Source organism: Engystomops pustulosus, chromosome 4 (assembly GCF_040894005.1).
Source record: "Engystomops pustulosus chromosome 4, aEngPut4.maternal, whole genome shotgun sequence".
In the NCBI taxonomy this organism is placed as follows: domain Eukaryota; kingdom Metazoa; phylum Chordata; class Amphibia; order Anura; family Leptodactylidae; genus Engystomops; species Engystomops pustulosus.
This window is the reverse complement of record NC_092414.1, coordinates 204585929-204606057: the sequence shown is the minus strand read 5'-3', so window position 1 is coordinate 204606057 and position 20129 is coordinate 204585929. Positions and strand designations below refer to the sequence as shown.

At 42.8% G+C, this 20129-nt stretch overlaps 1 protein-coding gene across 2 annotated transcripts in view; it reads left to right on the top strand.

Annotated features, from left to right (window-relative positions):
• Positions 1 to 19639, top strand: part of LOC140128113 (potassium channel subfamily T member 2-like) — a 98330-nt gene extending 78691 nt beyond the window's left edge. For both annotated transcript variants that reach the window (XM_072149529.1, XM_072149530.1), the window contains exons 20-30: positions 3789 to 3894; positions 4767 to 4939; positions 5368 to 5439; positions 5546 to 5680; positions 6026 to 6137; positions 6254 to 6355; positions 7856 to 7939; positions 10145 to 10273; positions 10722 to 11031; positions 12458 to 12542; positions 16392 to 19639. In XM_072149529.1, coding sequence (XP_072005630.1) covers positions 3789 to 3894; positions 4767 to 4939; positions 5368 to 5439; positions 5546 to 5680; positions 6026 to 6137; positions 6254 to 6355; positions 7856 to 7939; positions 10145 to 10273; positions 10722 to 11031; positions 12458 to 12542; positions 16392 to 16503 — 1420 coding nt within the window. In that variant the 3' untranslated portion in view covers positions 16504 to 19639. The remainder of the gene's footprint in view (positions 1 to 3788; positions 3895 to 4766; positions 4940 to 5367; positions 5440 to 5545; positions 5681 to 6025; positions 6138 to 6253; positions 6356 to 7855; positions 7940 to 10144; positions 10274 to 10721; positions 11032 to 12457; positions 12543 to 16391) is intronic.
• The last annotated feature ends 490 nt before the right edge of the window (positions 19640 to 20129 follow it).

The window sequence follows — 20129 nt, the reverse complement described above, 5'->3', positions numbered from 1 at the left end:
GAAAGCCTGGCCGGTGTAATGGGTGCTAGAGGAGAAAAATGGGGAACCACGACTCCATGCATTACCTGATGACTGACCCCTGTCCTGCTGTGGGGGATGTGTGGGCCGGGGACCATCAGTAGTAGGGGGCTGCTGACCACCCGGACCATGGGGCTCTGCTGTCTGTGGTGTAACTAAGGGGGGGAACTCCTCAGCCGTAGATTGACCCGCTCCCTCCACAACAACATCAGGGCCCTCTGTGTCTCCAGTTTCCATAGACTGCACCTGAGATGCCTGCTCAGCTCGGACATTATCCACAGAGACATTAGCAATTTCAGACACTTCAGTAACAGAAATATCAGCAATTTCAGACATATCAGCAACACTATTAAGAGCATTAAGCTCCTGCAGATCACAGTCCTGAATGTCCTGCTCACATACACCCCTCACCACACAGTTCTGTGTAGATACACCCTGAGGTGCTACAGAGTTACCTTCTGGCGGGAGTCCAGAGTCCTCCTGAAGTGCACTGCCACCTGGGACTTGTGGTGCCTCCTCCACTTCACTGCTGTTATCAGGTAATAGTCCACGGACAGCTGGAACTTGCAGTGCCTCTCCAGAGGTTGCTGGGACTTGTGGTACCTCACCAGCGGTTGCTGGGACGTGTGGTGCCTCTCCAGCGGTTGCTGGGACGTGTGGTGCATCACCAGCGGTTGCTGGGACGTGTGGTGCATCACCAGCGGTTGCTGGGACGTGTGGTGCATCACCAGCGGTTGCTTGGACGTGTGGTGCATCACCAGCGGTTGCTGGGACGTGTGGTGCATCGCTGGGAGCTGCTGCAGGACTTGGCTGTTGCTGTCTTTTCTTATACACGACTCCCTCCTCAAAAGGCAGAGTTGCTGGTTGCAGAATGGGTCTCACATGGGGCTGTGGGGTCTCACACCTGGATGATGAGGCCTGGTCTCTCTCAAACCTTTGTTGGTTCCTGTATGTCTCTCCCACTGGTCCCATCTGCTCAATGGTGGCCTCCATCTCCTGCACAACGTCAGCCAGTTGTTTGGCCAGTGAGTCCAGCTTCTTGTCTAGCAGGACCTGCTTCCCGGGGTTTGCTGCCCGCAGTTTGTAAGTGCAGTCTATCTGTTTCTGCAGGTGAAGTTTCTGAATTTTGAGCGTCTCCATCTTCCTCACCAGTGCTGGTATCTGTCTGGCCAGCTGGAGCTCAGGTGATGGGGGCTGCAGTTTGCTGCTAGGGTGCTGTTTGCTTGCAGGCCTGGATCCTGTAGCCACACTACCACCGCTCTTTCCTGGCCCCTGAGATTTTGGCACAGAGTCCTGGGACTTCTGGTGTTTTGCGGTCGCTGTAACTGCACTGGGGTCACAAACTGCTGATGGGCGATTGAGCCCCGGATGTTTTGCAGACACAACATTGGTGGTACCTCTAGATGTTCCTTCCTGGCCGCCTTTGGTCTCCTTTCCAGCCTGCATTCCCCCAGACCTGGTGCGCTCCGCTGGTAACATAACTCGCTGCTGCAGGTTCTCCTGGATGGTCTGCCTCTCCAGTGATGTCCTCCTCTGCCTGCCCGGGGTGGAGGTGGATTGTCCACCTGAGGCCTGGGATGGAGGCTGCTGCTCACTCTGCATGTTTCTTGCTCTTGGACTTTCCAACAGCTTACTTTTACTTTCAGTCATACTGACAGGTTGCTTCACCAGGTTCTTACATGTTCTTACTTCCACACCGACTGTCCTTCCATTACTGGAACTTGCACTGCTGCTTCCTTCCATAAAGACTTTAGGATTTACATCCCTTTCTTTAGCTGGCTGGTTGCTGTTTGCCAGATTAGGCCTTGGAGCCTGGGCCTTGCTTGGGGAGCTTCCCCACCCAGGGTGGCCCCGCCCTGGGCTATCTCCAGACATGCAGAGGTCTCAGGAGCTCAAACCACTCACAACCTCACCTCTAGGAGGCAGTATTATAGTAGTTATATTCCTGTACATAGGGGGCAGTATTATAGTAGTTATATTCCTGTACATAGGGGGCAGTATTATAGTAGTTATATTCCTGTACATAGGGGGCAGTATTATAGTAGTTATATTCTTGTACATAGGGAGCCGTATTATAGTAGTTATATTCCTGTACATAGGGGGCAGTATTATAGTAGTTATATTCTTGTACATAGGGGGCAGTATTATAGTAGTTATATTCTTATACATAGGGGGCAGTATTATTGTAGTTATATTCTTGTACATAGAGGGCAGTATTATAGTAGTTATATTCCTATACAAGGGGGGTAGTATTATAGTAGTTATATTCTTGTACATAGGGGTCAGTATTATAGTAGTTATATTCTTGTACATAGGGGGCAGTATTATAGTAGTTCTATTCTTGTACATAGGGGGCAGTATTATAGTAGTTATATTCTTGTACATAGGGGGCAGTATTATAGTAGTTATATTCTTGTACATATGGGGCAGTATTATAGTAGTTATATTCTTGTACATACGGGGCAGTATTATAGTAGTTATATTCTTGTACATAGGGGACAGTATTATAGCAGTTATATTCTTGTACACAGGGGGCAGTATTATAGTAGTTATATTCCTGTACATAGGGGGCAGTATTAAAGTAGTTGTATTCTTGTACATAGGGGGCAGTATTATAGTAGTTATATTCCTGTACATAGGGGGCAGTATTATAGTAGTTATATTCTTGTACATAGGGGGCAGTATTATAGTAGTTATATTCTTGTACATAGGGGGCAGTATTATAGTAGTTATATTCTTGTACATAGGGGGCAGTATTATAGTAGTTATATTCTTGTACATAGGGGGAAGTATTATAGTAGTTATATTCATGTACTAGGGGGCAGTATTATAGTAGTTATATTCTTGTACATAGGGGGCAGTATTATAGTAGTTATATTCCTGTACATAGGGGGCAGTATTATAGTAGTTATATTCCTGTACATAGGGGGCAGTATTATAGTAGTTATATTCTTGTACACAGGGGGCAGTATTATAGTAGTTATATTCTTGTACATAGGGGGCAGTATTATAGTAGTTATATTCTTGTACATAGGGGGGCAGTATTATAGTAGTTATATTCTTGTACATAGGGGGCAGTATTATAGTAGTTATATTCTTGTACATAGGGGGCAGTATTATAGTAGTTATATTCTTGTACATAGGGGGAAGTATTATAGTAGTTATATTCATGTACTAGGGGGCAGTATTATAGTAGTTATATTCTTGTACATAGGGGGCAGTATTATAGTAGTTATATTCCTGTACATAGGGGGCAGTATTATAGTAGTTATATTCCTGTACATAGGGGGCAGTATTATAGTAGTTATATTCTTGTACACAGGGGGCAGTATTATAGTAGTTATATTCTTGTACATAGGGGGCAGTATTATAGTAGTTATATTCTTGTACATAGGGGGCAGTATTATAGTAGTTATATTTCTGTACATAGGGGGCAGTATTATAGTAGTTATATTCTTGTACATAGGGGGCAGTATTATAGTAGTTATATTCTTGTACATAGGGGGCAGTATTATAGTAGTTATATTCTTGTACATAGGGGGAAGTATTATAGTAGTTATATTCATGTACTAGGGGGCAGTATTATAGTAGTTATATTCCTGTACATAGGGAGCAGTATTATAGTAGTTATATTCTTGTACATAGGGGGCAGTATTATAGTAGTTATATATGTATGTTTATTTATATGGATATAAGCAGGAGATAGTATTATAGATTGGATCTGTATTTAACACAATATTTCCATTTTTTCGCCCTCCGTGTGATCTCAGCTGGGTGAAGGGTTACCCATCCAATACTCCTTACATTGGCAGCTCTCCCACTTTGTGCCATCTCCTCCAGCAGAAGAGCCCATATTGCTGCCTGCGGCTGGATAAGGTAAGGTGATAGTAGACATGTACACGTAGATGAACATAGTAATCAGAGCTAGCATATACTGCATGTATGTTACATGTACAGTGTGTAGCCAGGACATGGGAATGTGTTGGAGCAGGACCAATTTATGAACGATTCCAAGATTTTCTGGATGAAAGCAAGACCCCCCCCCCCCATGATAGCCGCGGTGTGATCTCTCTCCCCATACACATATTGCCTCCTCTGATCTTCCTCTAGAGACCTTTGAAAGGCCTTTGATATCTGGTTCTGATACTATTATGGGAATGTACATGGCTGGGGCTGAGCCTGTTGTCTGGATCATCCAAGGGAATGTATTTTTATCTGCAGACTTTGCTGGATTTATAAGATTTGCCTTAAAGGGGCAGTGTAATAGTGTTAGCTTATGGAAGCCAAGACGAGCACTTACCTCCCCCTGTCTGAAGGATTCATCCTTCTTCCTCCCTTCCTCTAGGTACTTGAAGTAATACAGGGCTCATGCACGTGTTTTCATTGCTTTTTAAAAGATCCATGTATATGCCCCGTGGCAATGCGACCTGGGTTATTTAAGATCAAATTCTCTACCTAATTACTTAAATTAGGTGACTCTGAACCTATTTTGCTTGTTCTGACCTCTCCCTGAATACCATATTAAATTTACACCACTTTCCCTGACCTAGGACTGTCACCTGCAAACTGCCCTGACCTTGGCCAGTCCATTGACCACTTCCCTGCCTTTCAGTTTGGTGCCATGTGCCTGACCTGTTCACACTGTATCCACATTTTCTATATTTATTGCATCAGCCCCACCTGGTATTATCAATTGTGTGCTTACCTTATCTTATCTAAAGTTATCAAAATCTATCTAACCTTCTCAGAGCTGCCACCATTTCCCATACGAGGATGCGAGGGCGTACGGCTTCAGGAGCGCCCTGGTGATTGTGTCAGCGGAAAGTGCGGGAAACGGACTGTATAACTTCATCGTCCCTCTGAGAGCGTACTACAGAGCCAAGAAGGAGCTGAGCCCCATCATCCTTCTCCTGGAAAATCCGTGAGGACCCTCACATGGCATCTAAGGGGATTTGTAGAGGAATGCAGGGCGGGTCGTCAGGGGGGGTTATACTTTTGGGTAGAAAGTGATATTTTTAACCCTCAGTTTTCACTGGTTAGTACCATATGGAGTGTAGACTACAGTCTCCTGGAGTCCACAAGGAATACTCCTAATGTAAAACTCAATTTAAAATCAATCACTGTGGAATAGCCCCCCCTAAAGGAAGGGCTGGAGACTGCGTCAGCAGAGATGTCAAAGAAATTGAACTTTGTGTTGAACGGGGTTAAGTGGATTATTTCCTAGTAACTTATGTAATAAGCATCATATCCACTAGTCACCTGAGGCCCGGGCAGACCTAATTATATACAGAATATGTCAGTATTCATTGTATTAGAGGTTTATACAATTATATTATCATTATCTTTCAGCCCGGATGGACAGTTCCTCGAAGCCATCTGCTGGTTCCCTCTTGTCTACTACATGGTGGGATCCATTGACAAGTGAGTATAATTTAGATAAAATAATTCATTGTATAGGACCACGGCGCCCCCCGCAGGTGATGTATCCATTACCGCACTGTACAGGAGAAATTTGCTTTCTCCACAGCCTGGACGACTTGCTGCGTTGTGGGGTGAGTTACGCGGCTCACATGGTCGTGGTCGGAGAGGAAAGCTCCATGATTGCAGAAGAAGATTACATGGCCGATGCCCGCACCATAGTCAATGTACAAACACTATTTCGGTAAGGATGTACATCATCCACTTGCATGGTGGCATATAGACCCTGGATAAAAAGTGACATACGCATACAGTATATAACGTATACACACAGTAAAACAGTCAAATGCTGCCAATATAACACCATACAGACATCACCTAGTGCCAGTGGTATCCGATGGTGCCCATAGTGTCCCATATAGTGCTCATATAGCACCATAACCACAGCCGTAGCAGCCACCGCTTCGGATGGATTATACTGACCTCTGCTGGTGACAATTAGCAGATAAGAAAACTGATTGCTTAAATGAATCTTCTATGAGCCCGATGTTCATGAAGGGGTAATGACGACTTCTTCCTCACCCTTCAGACTGTTCCCGGGGCTGAATATTATCACAGAACTAACACATCCAGCAAACATGAGGTTCATGCAGTTCAAGGCCAAGGACAAGTACTCAGTGGTGCTGTCTAAGCTGGAGAAGGTAACGGCCTTATCTCTTGTCAGATACCTGTCTGACCGTCTCTCTAATGTCTGTCATCTTCCTATGTCTTCTTCTCCTTTTCCTAATCCCTCCCTCAAAGCTCTGTCCTCTCACAGAGGGAACGTGAACGGGGATCTAACCTGGTCTTCATGTTCAGACTGCCATTCGCTGCCGGGAAGGTCTTCAGTGTCAGCATGCTGGATACCCTACTATACCAGGTACTGCCGAGTAATATTGTTACCCTGTACCTCCTATTACTCCATATATCCTCCCCTATATCTCCTCCTATTACTCCATATATCCTCCCTATATCTCCTCCTATTACTCCATATATCCTCCCCTATATCTCCTCCTATTACTCCATATATCCTCCCTATATCTCCTCCTATTACTCCATATATCCTCCCTATATCTCCTCCTATTACTCCATATATCCTCCCCTATATCTCCTCCTATTACTCCATATATCCTCCCCTATATCTCCTCCTATTACTCCGTATATCCTCCCTATATCTCCTCCTATTACTCCATATATTCTCCCTATATCTCCTCCTATTACTTCATATATCCTCTATATATCTCCTCCTATTACTCCATATATCCTCCCTATATCTCCTCCTATTACTCCATGTATCCTCCCTATATCTCCTCCTATTACTCCATATATCCTCCTATATCTCCTCCTATTACTCCATATATCCTCCCCTATATCTCCTCCTATTACTCCATATATCCTCCCTATATCTCCTCCTATTACTCCATATATCCTCCCTATATCTCCTCCTATTACTCCATGTATCCTCCCTATATCTCCTCCTATTACTCCATATATCCTCCTATATCTCCTCCTATTACTCCATATATCCTCCTATATCTCCTCCTATTACTACATATATCCTCCTATATCTCCTCCTATTACTCCATATATCCTCCTATATCTCCTCCTATTACTCCATATATCCTCCCTATATCTCCTCATATTACTCCATATATCCTCCCTATATCGCCTCCTATTACTCCATATATCCTCCCTATACCTCCTCCTATTACTCCATATATCCCCCCTATATCTCCTCCTATTACTCCATATATCCTCCCCTATATCTTCTCCTATTACTCCATATATCCTCCCTATATCCCCTCCTATTACTCCATATATCCTCCCTATATCTCCTCCTATTACTCCATATATCCTCCCTATATCTCCTCCTATTACTCCATATATCCTCCTATATCTCCTCCTATTACTCCATATATCCTCCCTATATCTCCTGCTATTACTCCATATATCCTCTATATATCTCCTCCTATTACTCCATATATCCTCCCTATATCTCCTCCTATTACTCCATGTATCCTCCCTATATCTCCTCCTATTACTCCATATATCCTCCTATATCTCCTCCTATTACTCCATATATCCTCCCTATATCTCCTCCTATTACTCCATATATCCTCCTATATCTCCTCCTATTACTCCATGTATCCTCCCTATATCTCCTCCTATTACTCCATATATCCCCCTATATCTCCTCCTCTATATCTCCTCCTATTACTCCATATATCCTCCTATATCTCCTCCTATTACTCCATATATCCTCCTATATCTCCTCCTATAACTCCATATATCTTCTCCTATTACTCTATATACTTGTGTGTTACTTATCACTATGTAGTAGTACGTTTTCAGTTGCTCTTCTTTCCTCCTTTCCATATAGTCATTTGTGAAGGATTACATGATCTCCATCACGCGCCTCTTGTTGGGTTTGGATTCTATGCCTGGTTCTGGATTTTTGTGCGCTGTAAGTTCCCCTTTTCTACAGTCTGCTTCTTGGCTCTGGTAAAATTTTAAGGTATCATTTGTGGTTTACGTTTTTTGTAATATCTTTTGTATTAAAAATGTTCTTATTTGGCTTCTCTGAAGGAGGATATGTTATTTAAGATCAGCGCTCCTGAGCGTATAATTTGTCTTCTATTGTCAACTGGAACAAAAATTTTTAATGTGGAGTAATGTCTCAAAAAATGAGGAACAAGTCATGTAGGGTTTAAAATGTGCTACGTTTCATTCTTTGGATCAGTCAAATCCAATAATTCAGAAGTAACGTTTGCTTAAAGATTCTTCTCCGCTGAAAAAACTTTTTTGAAATGGGCAAAAAAGTCACAATTTTACTTGGCAACGATGAAAACACTGAGTAGATTGTAGGTATTCCAAGTTCTTGGAGATGCCAGGACAAGTAGCCCCCTTCTAGTGTACAGTTGTGGCCAGCCAATGGGCAGACAATGAATCACTCAACAAATAACTTTACTAGTGTTACAGCTGCAGACTGTAGCCAATGCCACAGCAATATGGAGAACAATAAGCTAATGACCCTTGGCAGGATGTATGGGAGAAAGGCCAAAGGACCAATCATTTAGTTGAAAACTCAGAACAGAGATGAAGTGTCAGGTGTGGTCCAACCAGGTTCTTCAAACACCTTCTTAAAGGAGGTCAAGCTGACGGTCTTAATGATCCCATAATGGTCACCAAGACTTCACGTGATGATTCAGACCATCTAGTCATGATCAGCAGATATGTCAGCAGTTGGTTCAAGTGGATTTGTTAGTTGGTAAGTTCTTCATACGTGTCTTGTAATACAGACTTAGGCTGCATTCACACACATGTATGGAGGACGTATATAAGGCCGAAGTATATACGGTCGATATACGTCCCCCATACACTCCTATGGGCTCACGGCCCTGTACGGGACACACGTGCAGCACCGTACCGCTCCGTAGCCCGGGAAAAGATAGGATGTCCTATCTTCTTCCGTAGTACGACGCCGTGCGCCATAACTTCCTATGGAGAGGGGCGGGGGTGAGCTGCGCTCACCTCCTCCTCCTCTCCCCGCGCTGCCGTGTGCCTGCCGTGCTACGGTGCAGCGGGCACACGGCAGTGTGCATGTAGCCTTAGCGTGGGACACTCAGGGTAAGGGCCTACTGTGCCACCAAGCTGGTTTCACTTTGGACGATCTATAAGGGTGTTGTCTAAGTGGTCCCCCTGGTTTTCACCCTTTAACCCCCACAGAGGGCTCTAAACTTTGATGAATGGATACCACCAGGGTTCTACCTCTTGGGGTGGTCCTGTTGTTGGTGCTAGTTGGTAATTTCTTCATAGAGGTCTTGTAATACAGACTTAGGGCGGGGACAATTGCCTGAGCAAACGGTAACTCAGGGTGTGGACCTAGTGTGACACCAAGCTGCTTCCACTTTTGACAATCTATAAGGGTGTTGTCTAAGTGGTCTCCCTGGTTTTCACCCTTTAACCCCCACAGAGGGCTCTTTACTTTTCTGAATGGATACCACCAGGGTTCTACCTCTTGGGGTGGTCCTGTTGTTGGTGACTCAAGGTCACCTATGAATTATGGATGGCTGTGCATGAAAAAGACTCATCGATAAAAAATTCTCTGTAAAAATATCCAATATTAAGTTGGATCGCAGACGCCTTGCTTTTTTTTTTTTACTGCCGAGGGCCCCGCTGGTGTGACATAGAAGATAAACTACAAAGTCAGAAGAAGCTGCCTGATGTTCTGGAGCCGAGTCCTTACGTCTCTCTTGTGATTCTCATATTCCATTGATGCTTTGGGCAATTTTTGTTGCTGCTGCTGATTCCCCCTGAGCGATCACAACCAGAATCCTAATATTCAGATGAGGTTCAGATATGTAAATGAACTTTATAATGGGAGTCAAAGCATTATAATAATCCGTCATACACAAGATAATCAATGCCGCAGTGTTGTACAGTGTCTCTCTCTCTATATATACATATATACTACCCCACATGTTCCCTCTATATCCTATTAGATCAGTCTCTGATGCAGGATATCCTCCCAGGCTGCCCAATCATATATAATACATACTGTTAGGGGATTATTATTGGGTTTTATGTAATTTCGCCACGTGTGATCTCATTGTGCCCCCTTGTGGTGAAACAGAGCAACAACCAGACATTGACACTTGCTTCTCTGCAGCTGCGGGTTACAGAAGAAGACCTGTGGATCCGGTGCTATGGACGACTGTATCAGAAGCTGTGCTCCACCACCGGTGACATTCCCATAGGAATCTTCCGCACCGAGACACATGTACTGCCGACTTCTGAGGTAAAATGTGCCGAAAAACTTTGTGTTTCTGTAGGGAATTTATAAGGAAATAAGCTACACACTGTATATACTTGAGGGTAAGCCAACCCCACTATAAGCTGAGGCACCTTTTTTTTTAACACAAAACAACTGGGAAAGCTTATTGACTCGAGATTAAGCCTAGGGTGGGAAATGTATTGGTCACAGCCTTCCCTCACTAAAGAAATAGCCAGCAGCCTCCCCTCACTAATGAAATGCCCAGCAGCTTCCTCTCAATAATGAAAAGTCCAGCAGCCTCCCCTCACTAATGAAATGTCCAGCAAACCTCCCCCCCCCCCACTGATGAAATGCCCAGCAGCCTCCCCTCAATAATGAAATGTCAAGCAACCTCCCCTCACTAATGAATATTTTCCTGTGCTGAGGACATGTCATGGCACATGAGAGCCAAGTCTTTCATGTCTTCTTCCAGTCACAGGTCTCTATTAGTGTGGAAGACTATGAAGACACAAGAGAGAGCCGCTGGGGAGACACCATCCAAAGCCGCGGTCCTCACCGTAACTCAACATCCAGTGACCAATCAGAGCATCCACTCCTGCGCAGGAAGAGCATGCAGTGGGCTCGCAGGCTGTCTCGTAAGGGAGCCAGGCAGCCTGGGAAGTCGGCGTCAGAGAGGATTAGCCAGCAGAGAATGAGTCTGTACAGACGGTCAGAGCGGCAGGAACTCCACGCCTTGGTGAAGACCAGAATGAAACATCTGGGCCTCTCCACTGCAGAGTACAGTATGTCACTACTACTAGACTACTGTGGGGTAAAGAGTGCCATGTGACGTGGAGACTGGACCTCTCCATTCAGGGTGACACATTGTGACATGATGTCTGCTCCTCCCACCAGTGTTCTATATACAGGAGGGAGGAGCTATGTGACATGGAGTCTGCTCCTCCCACTAAAGGATGATACAGACAAGAGGGAGGAGCTATGTGACTTGGAGGCCGCCACACCACACCGTGGCAAAGATTAAAGGGATGAGTGAGGTGGCATGGAGTCTTCTTCTTCCACCACAGGGCTACACAGACAAGAGGGAGGAGCTTTGTGACTTTTCTACTCCCACAGACAGGATGGAGGAACTATGTTATAAGGGACTGCTCCTTCCACTACAGGAAGGAGAATACACGAGGGAGGGGCTTTGTCACATGGAGTCTGCTCCTCCGACTACAGGGTGACACATACAGGAGGGAGGGGCTTTGTCACATGGAGTCTGCTCCTCCGACTACAGGGTGACACATACAGGAGGGAGGGGCTTTGTCACATGGAGTCTGCTCCTCCGACTACAGGGTGGCACATAGAGGAGGGAGGGGCTTTGTCACATGGAGTCTGCTCCTCCAACTACAGGGTGACACATACAGGAGGGAGGGGCTTTGTCACATGGAGTCTGCTCCTCCGACTACAGGGTGACACATACAGGAGGGAGGGGCTTTGTCACATGGAGTCTGCTCCTCCGACTACAGGGTGACACATACAGGAGGGAGTTGCTTTGTCACATGGAGTCTGCTCCTCCGACTACAGGGTGACACATACAGGAGGGAGGGGTTTTGTCACATCGTGTCTGATTCTGCCACCGCTGGCTGCCATCGATAGGAAGGAGGAGCTATGTGTCATGTGTCAGACTGTTTCTCTCAATACAGGGTGACAGAAAATAGATGAGCTATGATATGAGGAGTATTCCCTTCCCACTACAGGGTGACACAAGATGGAGGAGCTATGATATTAGGAGTATTCCCCTCCCACTACAGGGTGACACAGGAGGGAGGAGCTATGATATGAGAAGTATTCCCCTCCCACTACAGGGTGACACAGGAGGGAGGAGCTATGATATGAGGAGTATGCTTCTCCCACTACAGGATAAAAGGAGGGAGGAGCTATGTTATGAGGACTATGCTCCTCCCACTACAGGGTGACACACAGGAGGGAGGGGCTATGTCATAAGAAGTATGCTCCTCCCACTACAGGGTGACACACAGGAGGGAAGAGCTATGTTACCAGAAGTCTGCTCCCACTACAGGGTAACAGACAGGAGGGAGGGGCTTTGTCATAAGAAGTATGCTCCTCCCACTACAGGGTGACACACAGGAGGGAGGAGCTATGTTACGATGAGTCGGATACTCCCATTGTTATGTAATCTTTTTCTGTATTCTCCTTTCTCATCAGTGGATATTATGGACATGGATAACTCCTTATCATATATCCTTATAAATCCCCCTCCAGACACCAAGCTGGAACTGAATGATGTCATGTAAGTTTGTTTTCTCTCAGTGGGATTTGGGTAGCTGGTGCATAGAGATTTTAATGTTGGTAGGTACGACCTATGTGACAGGGTATGATTGGATCTTAATGAGGTCCACCGTCTTCCTGACCACTGCTCATCTGGCCTATTGCATACATGACCTCACCCCCAACTCCATGAAGCTGCCACAGAATATATATATATATATATATATATATATATATATATATATATATATATATATAGAATCCTTGTATAGCCAGAGAGTTCAATGATAAAACTCTGTCTGTCTGCAGTCACCACCAGGTGGCGCTTATGACCTTACTACATACTAATGTGAACTAAACCAACAGTATTCAGTGCGCTCCAGTGCTCCCCCTAGTGGTGCTTGAAGTCAGCTAAAGTTTTGTCATTTCTACCGATGGCGCAGTATCTAAAAAATAAATATAGGAACACATAAAAAAATAGGTTTGTACAAAAAAATATAACATGTTTGAATAAAAAAAATATAACTTAAAGGTCTTAGTTGGAATTCCCTGGAGACATTGCACATTCTGCTGGGAGTGATGGAGATTGGCAGTCTGTGTTTCAGTGTTTTACACTATATGTAGTTGTCATCCTCAGAGCAATGTGTCTGGATCTCATCTTGTTATCCCTGATGGTCCCGCATTGTCTGGATCCGTCATCAGCGACTTGTTATATGATGTGCTGCTCACAGATCTTCCTCGTCTTCACCCTTCCCCATTGATCCTCTGCTCATTCTCCTCTTGTGTTCTTGTATTACATATTCCCTCTTGTCTCTGCGCTGATGCTGCGTCCCCGGCTCTGTGCGCTGTATCTGCATCGTATCTTATCTCCAGTAGAGCTGTCCTTCTCACTAATGTTCAGGCGTCAGATTGACTCTTCTTAAGGTCTCCCCATTCTGTGATTTCATTGTCTGCATGTCACCATCTCATTCCTGTTTTCTCTATTATGTCCTTCCTCCTCAGCCTGACACATAAGGTCTTCTCCTCACACAAAGGACCAAATAAGAGGCCAAATTGTGCATTATGATCAATTCTCCTTAGAGATTTACAAGAATATAACTACTATAATACTGCCCCCTATGTACAAGAATATAACTACTATAATACTGCCCCCTATGTACAAGAATATAACTACTATAATACTGCCCCCTATGTACAAGAATATAACTACTATAATACTGCCCCCTATGTACAAGAATATAACTACTATAGTACTGCCCCCTATGTACAAGAATATAACTACTATAGTACTGCCCCCTATTTACAAGATTATAACTACTATAGTACTGCCCCCTATTTACAAGATTATAACTACTATAATACTGCCCCCTATGTACAGGAATATAACTACTATAATACTGCCTCCTATGTACAAGAATATAACTACTATAATACTGCCCCCTGTGTACAGGAATATAACTACTATAATACGGCCCCCTATGTACAAGAATATAACTGCTATAATACTGCCCCCTATGTACAAGAATATAACTACTATAATACTGCCCCCTATGTACAAGAATATAACTGCTATAATACTGTCCCCTATGTACAAGAATATAGCTACTATAATACTGCCCCCTATGTACAAGAATATAGCTACTATAATACTGCCCCCTATGTACAAGAATATAACTACTATAATACTGCCCCTATGTACAAGAATATAACTACTATAATACTGCTCCCTATGTACAGGAATATAACTACTATAATACTGCCCCCTATGTACAGAAATATAACTACTATAATACTGCCCCCTATGTACAAGAATATAACTACTATAATACTGCCCCCTATGTACAGGAATATAACTGCTATAATACTGCCCCCTATGTACAAGAATATAACTACTATAATACTGCCCCTATGTACAAGAATGTAACTACTATAATACTGCCCCCTATGTACAAGAATATAACTACTATAATACTGCCCCCTATGTACAAGAATATAACTGCTATAATACTGCCCTCTATGTACAAGAATATAACTACTATAATACTGCCCCCTATGTACAAGAATATAACTACTATAATACTGCCCCCTATGTACAAGAATATAACTACTATAATACTGCCCCCTATGTACAAGAATATAACTACTATAATACTGCCCCCTATGTACAAGAATATAACTACTATAATACTGACCCCTATGTACAGGAATATAACTACTATAATACTGCCCCCTATGTACAAGAATATAACTACTATAATACTGCCCCCTATGTACAAGAATATAACTACTATAATACTGCCCCCTATGTACAAGAATATAACTACTATAATACTGCCCCCTAAGCACAAGAATATAACTACTATAATACTGCTCCCTATGTACAGGAATATAACTACTATAATACTGCCCCCTATGTACAGGAATATAACTACTATAATACTGACCCCTATGTACAAGAATATAACTACTATAATACTGCTCCCTATGTACAAGAATATAACTACTATAATACTACTCCCTATATACAGGAATATAACTACTATAATACTGCCCCTATGTACAAGAATATAACTACTATAATACTGCCCCCTATGTACAAGAATATAACTACTATAATACTGCCCCCTATGTACAGGAATATAACTACTATAATACTGCCCCCTATGTACAAGAATATAACTACTATAATACTGACCCCTATGTACAGGAATATAACTACTATAATACTGCCCCCTATGTACAAGAATATAACTACTATAATACTGCCCCCTATGTACAAGAATATAACTACTATAATACTGCCCCCTATGTACAAGAATATAACTACTATAATACTGCCCCCTAAGCACAAGAATATAACTACTATAATACTGCTCCCTATGTACAGGAATATAACTACTATAATACTGCCCCCTATGTACAGGAATATAACTACTATAATACTGACCCCTATGTACGAGAATATAACTACTATAATACTGCTCCCTATGTACAAGAATATAACTACTATAATACTACTCCCTATATACAGGAATATAACTACTATAATACTGCCCCTATGTACAAGAATATAACTACTATAATACTGCCCCCTATGTACAAGAATATAACTACTATAATACTGCCCCCTATGTACAGGAATATAACTACTATAATACTGCCCCCTATGTACAAGAATATAACTACTATAATACTGCCCCCTATGTACAAGAATATAACTACTATAATACTGCCTCCTATGTATAGGAATATAACTACTATAATACTGCCCCCTATGTACAAGAATATAACTACTATAGTACTGCCCCCTATGTACTGGAATATAACTACTATAATACTGCCCCTATGTACAAGAATATAACTACTATAATACTGCCCCCTATGTACAAGAATATAACTACTATAATACTGCCCCTATGTACAAGAATATAACTACTATAGTACTGCCCCCTATGTACAGGAATATATCTACCATAATACTGCCCCCTATGTACAAGAATATAACTACTATAATACTTCCCCCTATGTACAAGAATATAACTACTATAATACTGCTCCCTATGTACAAGAATATAACTACTATAATACTGCCCCCTATGTACAAGAATATAACTACTATAATACTGCCCCTATGTACAAGAATATAACTACTATAATACTGCCCCCTATGTACAGGAATATAACTACTATAATACTGCCCCCTATGTACAAGAATATAACTACTATAATACTGCCGCCTATGTACAAGAATATAACTACTATAATACTGCCCCCTATGTACAAGAATATAACTACTATAATACTGCCCCCTATGTACAGGAATACAGGATGTTTGAGAAATAATAATAACATGATTTCCTATATTTTCCAGTTACCTTATACGTCCAGATCCACTTACGCTTGCTCCTAATAAATCCCGTAAAGCCAGCGTGACCCGATCTGAAGGTACGATATTTGATACAAAGGACAGCACTCATTTATGAAACCTCATCGTCTTGACTGCTGAGGAGACCATGAGTGTGAGGAGAGGAGATGATAAGTATCTGAGATACCTCAAGGGAGCTGAAGACTTCATGGTCCACCTTGACTGCGTTGCAACTTTCCACCACGGGAATTGGTGCACAAGGCCTCTCACTTATCATATCTTGTGGCTTGTTTCAGCTCTTGTAAACCATTCCTTTAAATCCCTGGAACCAGGGGTAATCTGTGGAGGACAAGGATTGTAAAGCAGGATGGAGGGGGAAGGAGAACCGACTTGAAAGGTCCTAGTTCTTGATTGTCCAGTTGATAGACAAGTCAAGTAATTTCACTAGTATGCTCAGGTGTAATGTTTTCTTAGCCAAAGGGATTCTGGGGGTTTTCACTATAAACCTTTATATTATTAAGGGTATAATAGATGATAAAAGAAATTGGGGAATGGTGGTCATGAAGGCTCAGGTCTGGGTTGGAGGGTTTCACATAAAGCTTTTAAAGGGGGTCTCTATTTTCTACAAAATACCCCCACTCTAAGATAATTCCCCATCCTCTATATGGTTCATGCACTTCCCCCTATTTCATATATTTTTTTTTTCTTTATAGTATGACATCACATTACTTCCTGCGCAATAATCTCTTACTTTCTGTTTCGGGAGTAGGCGGAGCACTGACAGGAAGTGCATTATATTGTAGATAGAACTTCTTGTGATCTCACACAGAGAGGATTCAAGCTTGCTGTTCAGTCAAACATGACTTCTTTGCTTTAGCAACAGCGCCGCTTCTATCTACTGGTTGTGTCAGGTAGTGCAGCCGGGCTAAATAGTAAATGGGCCGGGAAGGTCAAACATCGAAGCCACTGCTTTCTCCTATAAGCTTAGGCTGAAGAAGGCAATGACCTTTTACCTTGACCCTAAATGTGACGTGATCTTTAGGATTTCGCAAGGGAATATATAAAAACTAGCCATTCTAGATAAAAGTCGTATTATACACAGAGTGATATATAAATATTTATTTTTGCATTAATTATGCAATAAAATAAACTTATATTTCGATGGGATATTAGCGGGAGATGATCATGAGAACCTGTAAGGAGCAAAGTGTTCAGGTATTTTGAGTCCCACCGGAGGAGATGACTTTGACGACCACTCTCCATCTTTAATGAGTGTCCAGATTGTAGTTTCTTTGAGAAGTAACCCATAAGAGACACACTCGGAGGGCAAGCGACTGGCTCCAAAGTCAGCTCCAGATGTCTTCTTCTGGCCTGGACTCCTCTGAAGATCTCCTGCATCTCTGATGGGCCAGTCTGGACCTGGTTGAAACGCCTATCCTATCGTGTTGGTCCTCATCTGGGCATTGGGAGGGGTAAAAAAAAGAGAAAAATAATTGTATGTCTATGTTCTGGTGCCAATCGTTGATTTGTGTCTCGTCTCTCGTGTCTTGTGTCAAGTTGAAGTGTTGCCAGATTGTCTGTACCTTCTGTCACCAAGGTGCCAAGTGTTGAATCTGAATGTCTATCCTGTTTCACATACAGGCCTAGAGATATACTATGTAGAAAAACTAGGTCTGTTAGTATAGATCAGAGGTCCCCCCCAACCTTTAATGGTCTCCATCAAGTTCTACGAAACTTCTTAAGTTGTCCACTGTTAAGTGCCACGTTTTAGTTCTTGATGGATAGTAGGTGTTATGTCCTCACTGCCCTCTTCCCTTACCATCCAAATTGGTCCTTCTTGCTGATCTACTTTACTTCTGAAGAAGGTCAGATCTTAGATGTGCGTCTTGCCACATAGGCCAAGGGTGTTATGTGACATCCAGTCTAAACGATTTTTGCCAAGCTTTCCGTATGTCCCTCTAAAAGGCCATGTTGGCAGAAGTGGTGTACAGCTCCATCATCTTAGAGGACTTCTAATGCACAGGTGGTCATTATTGTGCTCTCTATTTAACAAGCATTAGTCGTATTCCTTTTGCACTTGGGTAACGAGAACCTGTAAGTTCAGGTCTAGGATCCTTTCAGAGATGGTGGTGGTACGGACTCTTCCATCCTAGGTGCCAAAACTCTAGTTTACTGAATGGCCCATAACAAGAACTTGTGTGTTTAGTAGTCCACTTTTGAGGAGATGCCAAGTATGGACACTCCTTTCTTTTCTACCATAAGGGTTCCGACAAAGCCTATCCCTTTGAAGTTAGCTGGCAAGCCTCTGTAGGCCCAGGACCAGTACATCCAAAAGTCTTCGGCAATCGTTTGGTGGGAAAACATGGACTCGTTGTGCCACCCATGTGATCATTCTCTATGGAATGGCGTAAAGGAAGTCCATAAGTCTATATGCTGTGATTGGAGAAAACCTATATATCTCCTAGGGATAATTATTGTTATGGGGCAGTTCCACCTATTTTGATGTCACTTGCCAAGAACCTTCAGGTGTCCTCTAAGGTGTCTAAGGTGGCTTAACCCAGCACCATCATCAGGGAATAAGTTTGATATTTGTCGTTGATCGTTGGTATGAATCCTACCCTGACCTGTGTGTGAAAATGGTTGAGAGTCATGACAATTATACATGTGGTTAGTTGGCACCTCCAGGGGCTGTTTCCTGGGTATTTTGCTTTCACCCTGTAGTAAGGCAGAATTGGGCATCCATAGGACACATCTTTTAAAGGGGAAATCAATAATATGTTATTCTTATAGGGGTCCGGATGTCATGAACACGTGCCATTAGACACGGCTTGGGGATCGCTGGTCCGTACAGTCCTAGAGAGGACCGGAAATCTAGTGTTCTGTTATAGACGGGGATTTTACATTAACACTGTGACAAAGGACTGTAAAATAAAAAAAATAATGGCTACAAAACCCGATCTCCTCTTCATTCATTACTTACACATTTACCCCAAATATTGTTGGGGCACTCTTTTTCACTTTTGGTGCCTAAAGGGGTTGGACCTAGTTTGTTTGTTATTCTATATCCACAGGATAGGGGAATTACTATCTGATTGGTGGGGGACTACTACTTGGACCCCCACTGATCAGGAGAACGGGGTCTTGTTTTGTCTAATTGATGGAGCAGAAGGTCAAGCATATGTACTGTCACAGCAATTCCCAACACTCCCAAGTAATGAACAGAGTGGTAGGATGTACGCTCGACCTGCTGCTCCATCATTAAGTGACATCGGGACCACTGTACTTGTGAACCAATCAGATATGGTATAACAATCAAACACGGTATAACCCCTTAAAGAACATACTTACAGTATAGGATGGTCATGGATATGGGGGGCTCAATCATATCCTGTATACTGGCTACTTCTCCCTATTTGATGTGTATTTAACAGCAATACACTAGCAGCACGCACATTCCAGAGAACTTGTGCAGCACAAGTAGAGACTTGTAGGTTTGGATTTTTGAAGAAATTTGATCCTCAGCAGAACATAGATCAAAGCTGTAACTAAAATTTCCATAAAGGAAACCTACCATGAAGAATCTACCATCAGAGAAGTGATAGTAGATTCCTCCTTCCTCTGACCTCATCAGTAATTTAATAATCCTTGAACCTAACTTGTTAAAAGATTTATTATAGTAATATGTAAATTACCTGCATAAGTTACTGTGCTTGCCTGGCCACACCCCTGTAACCTTAGCAGAGG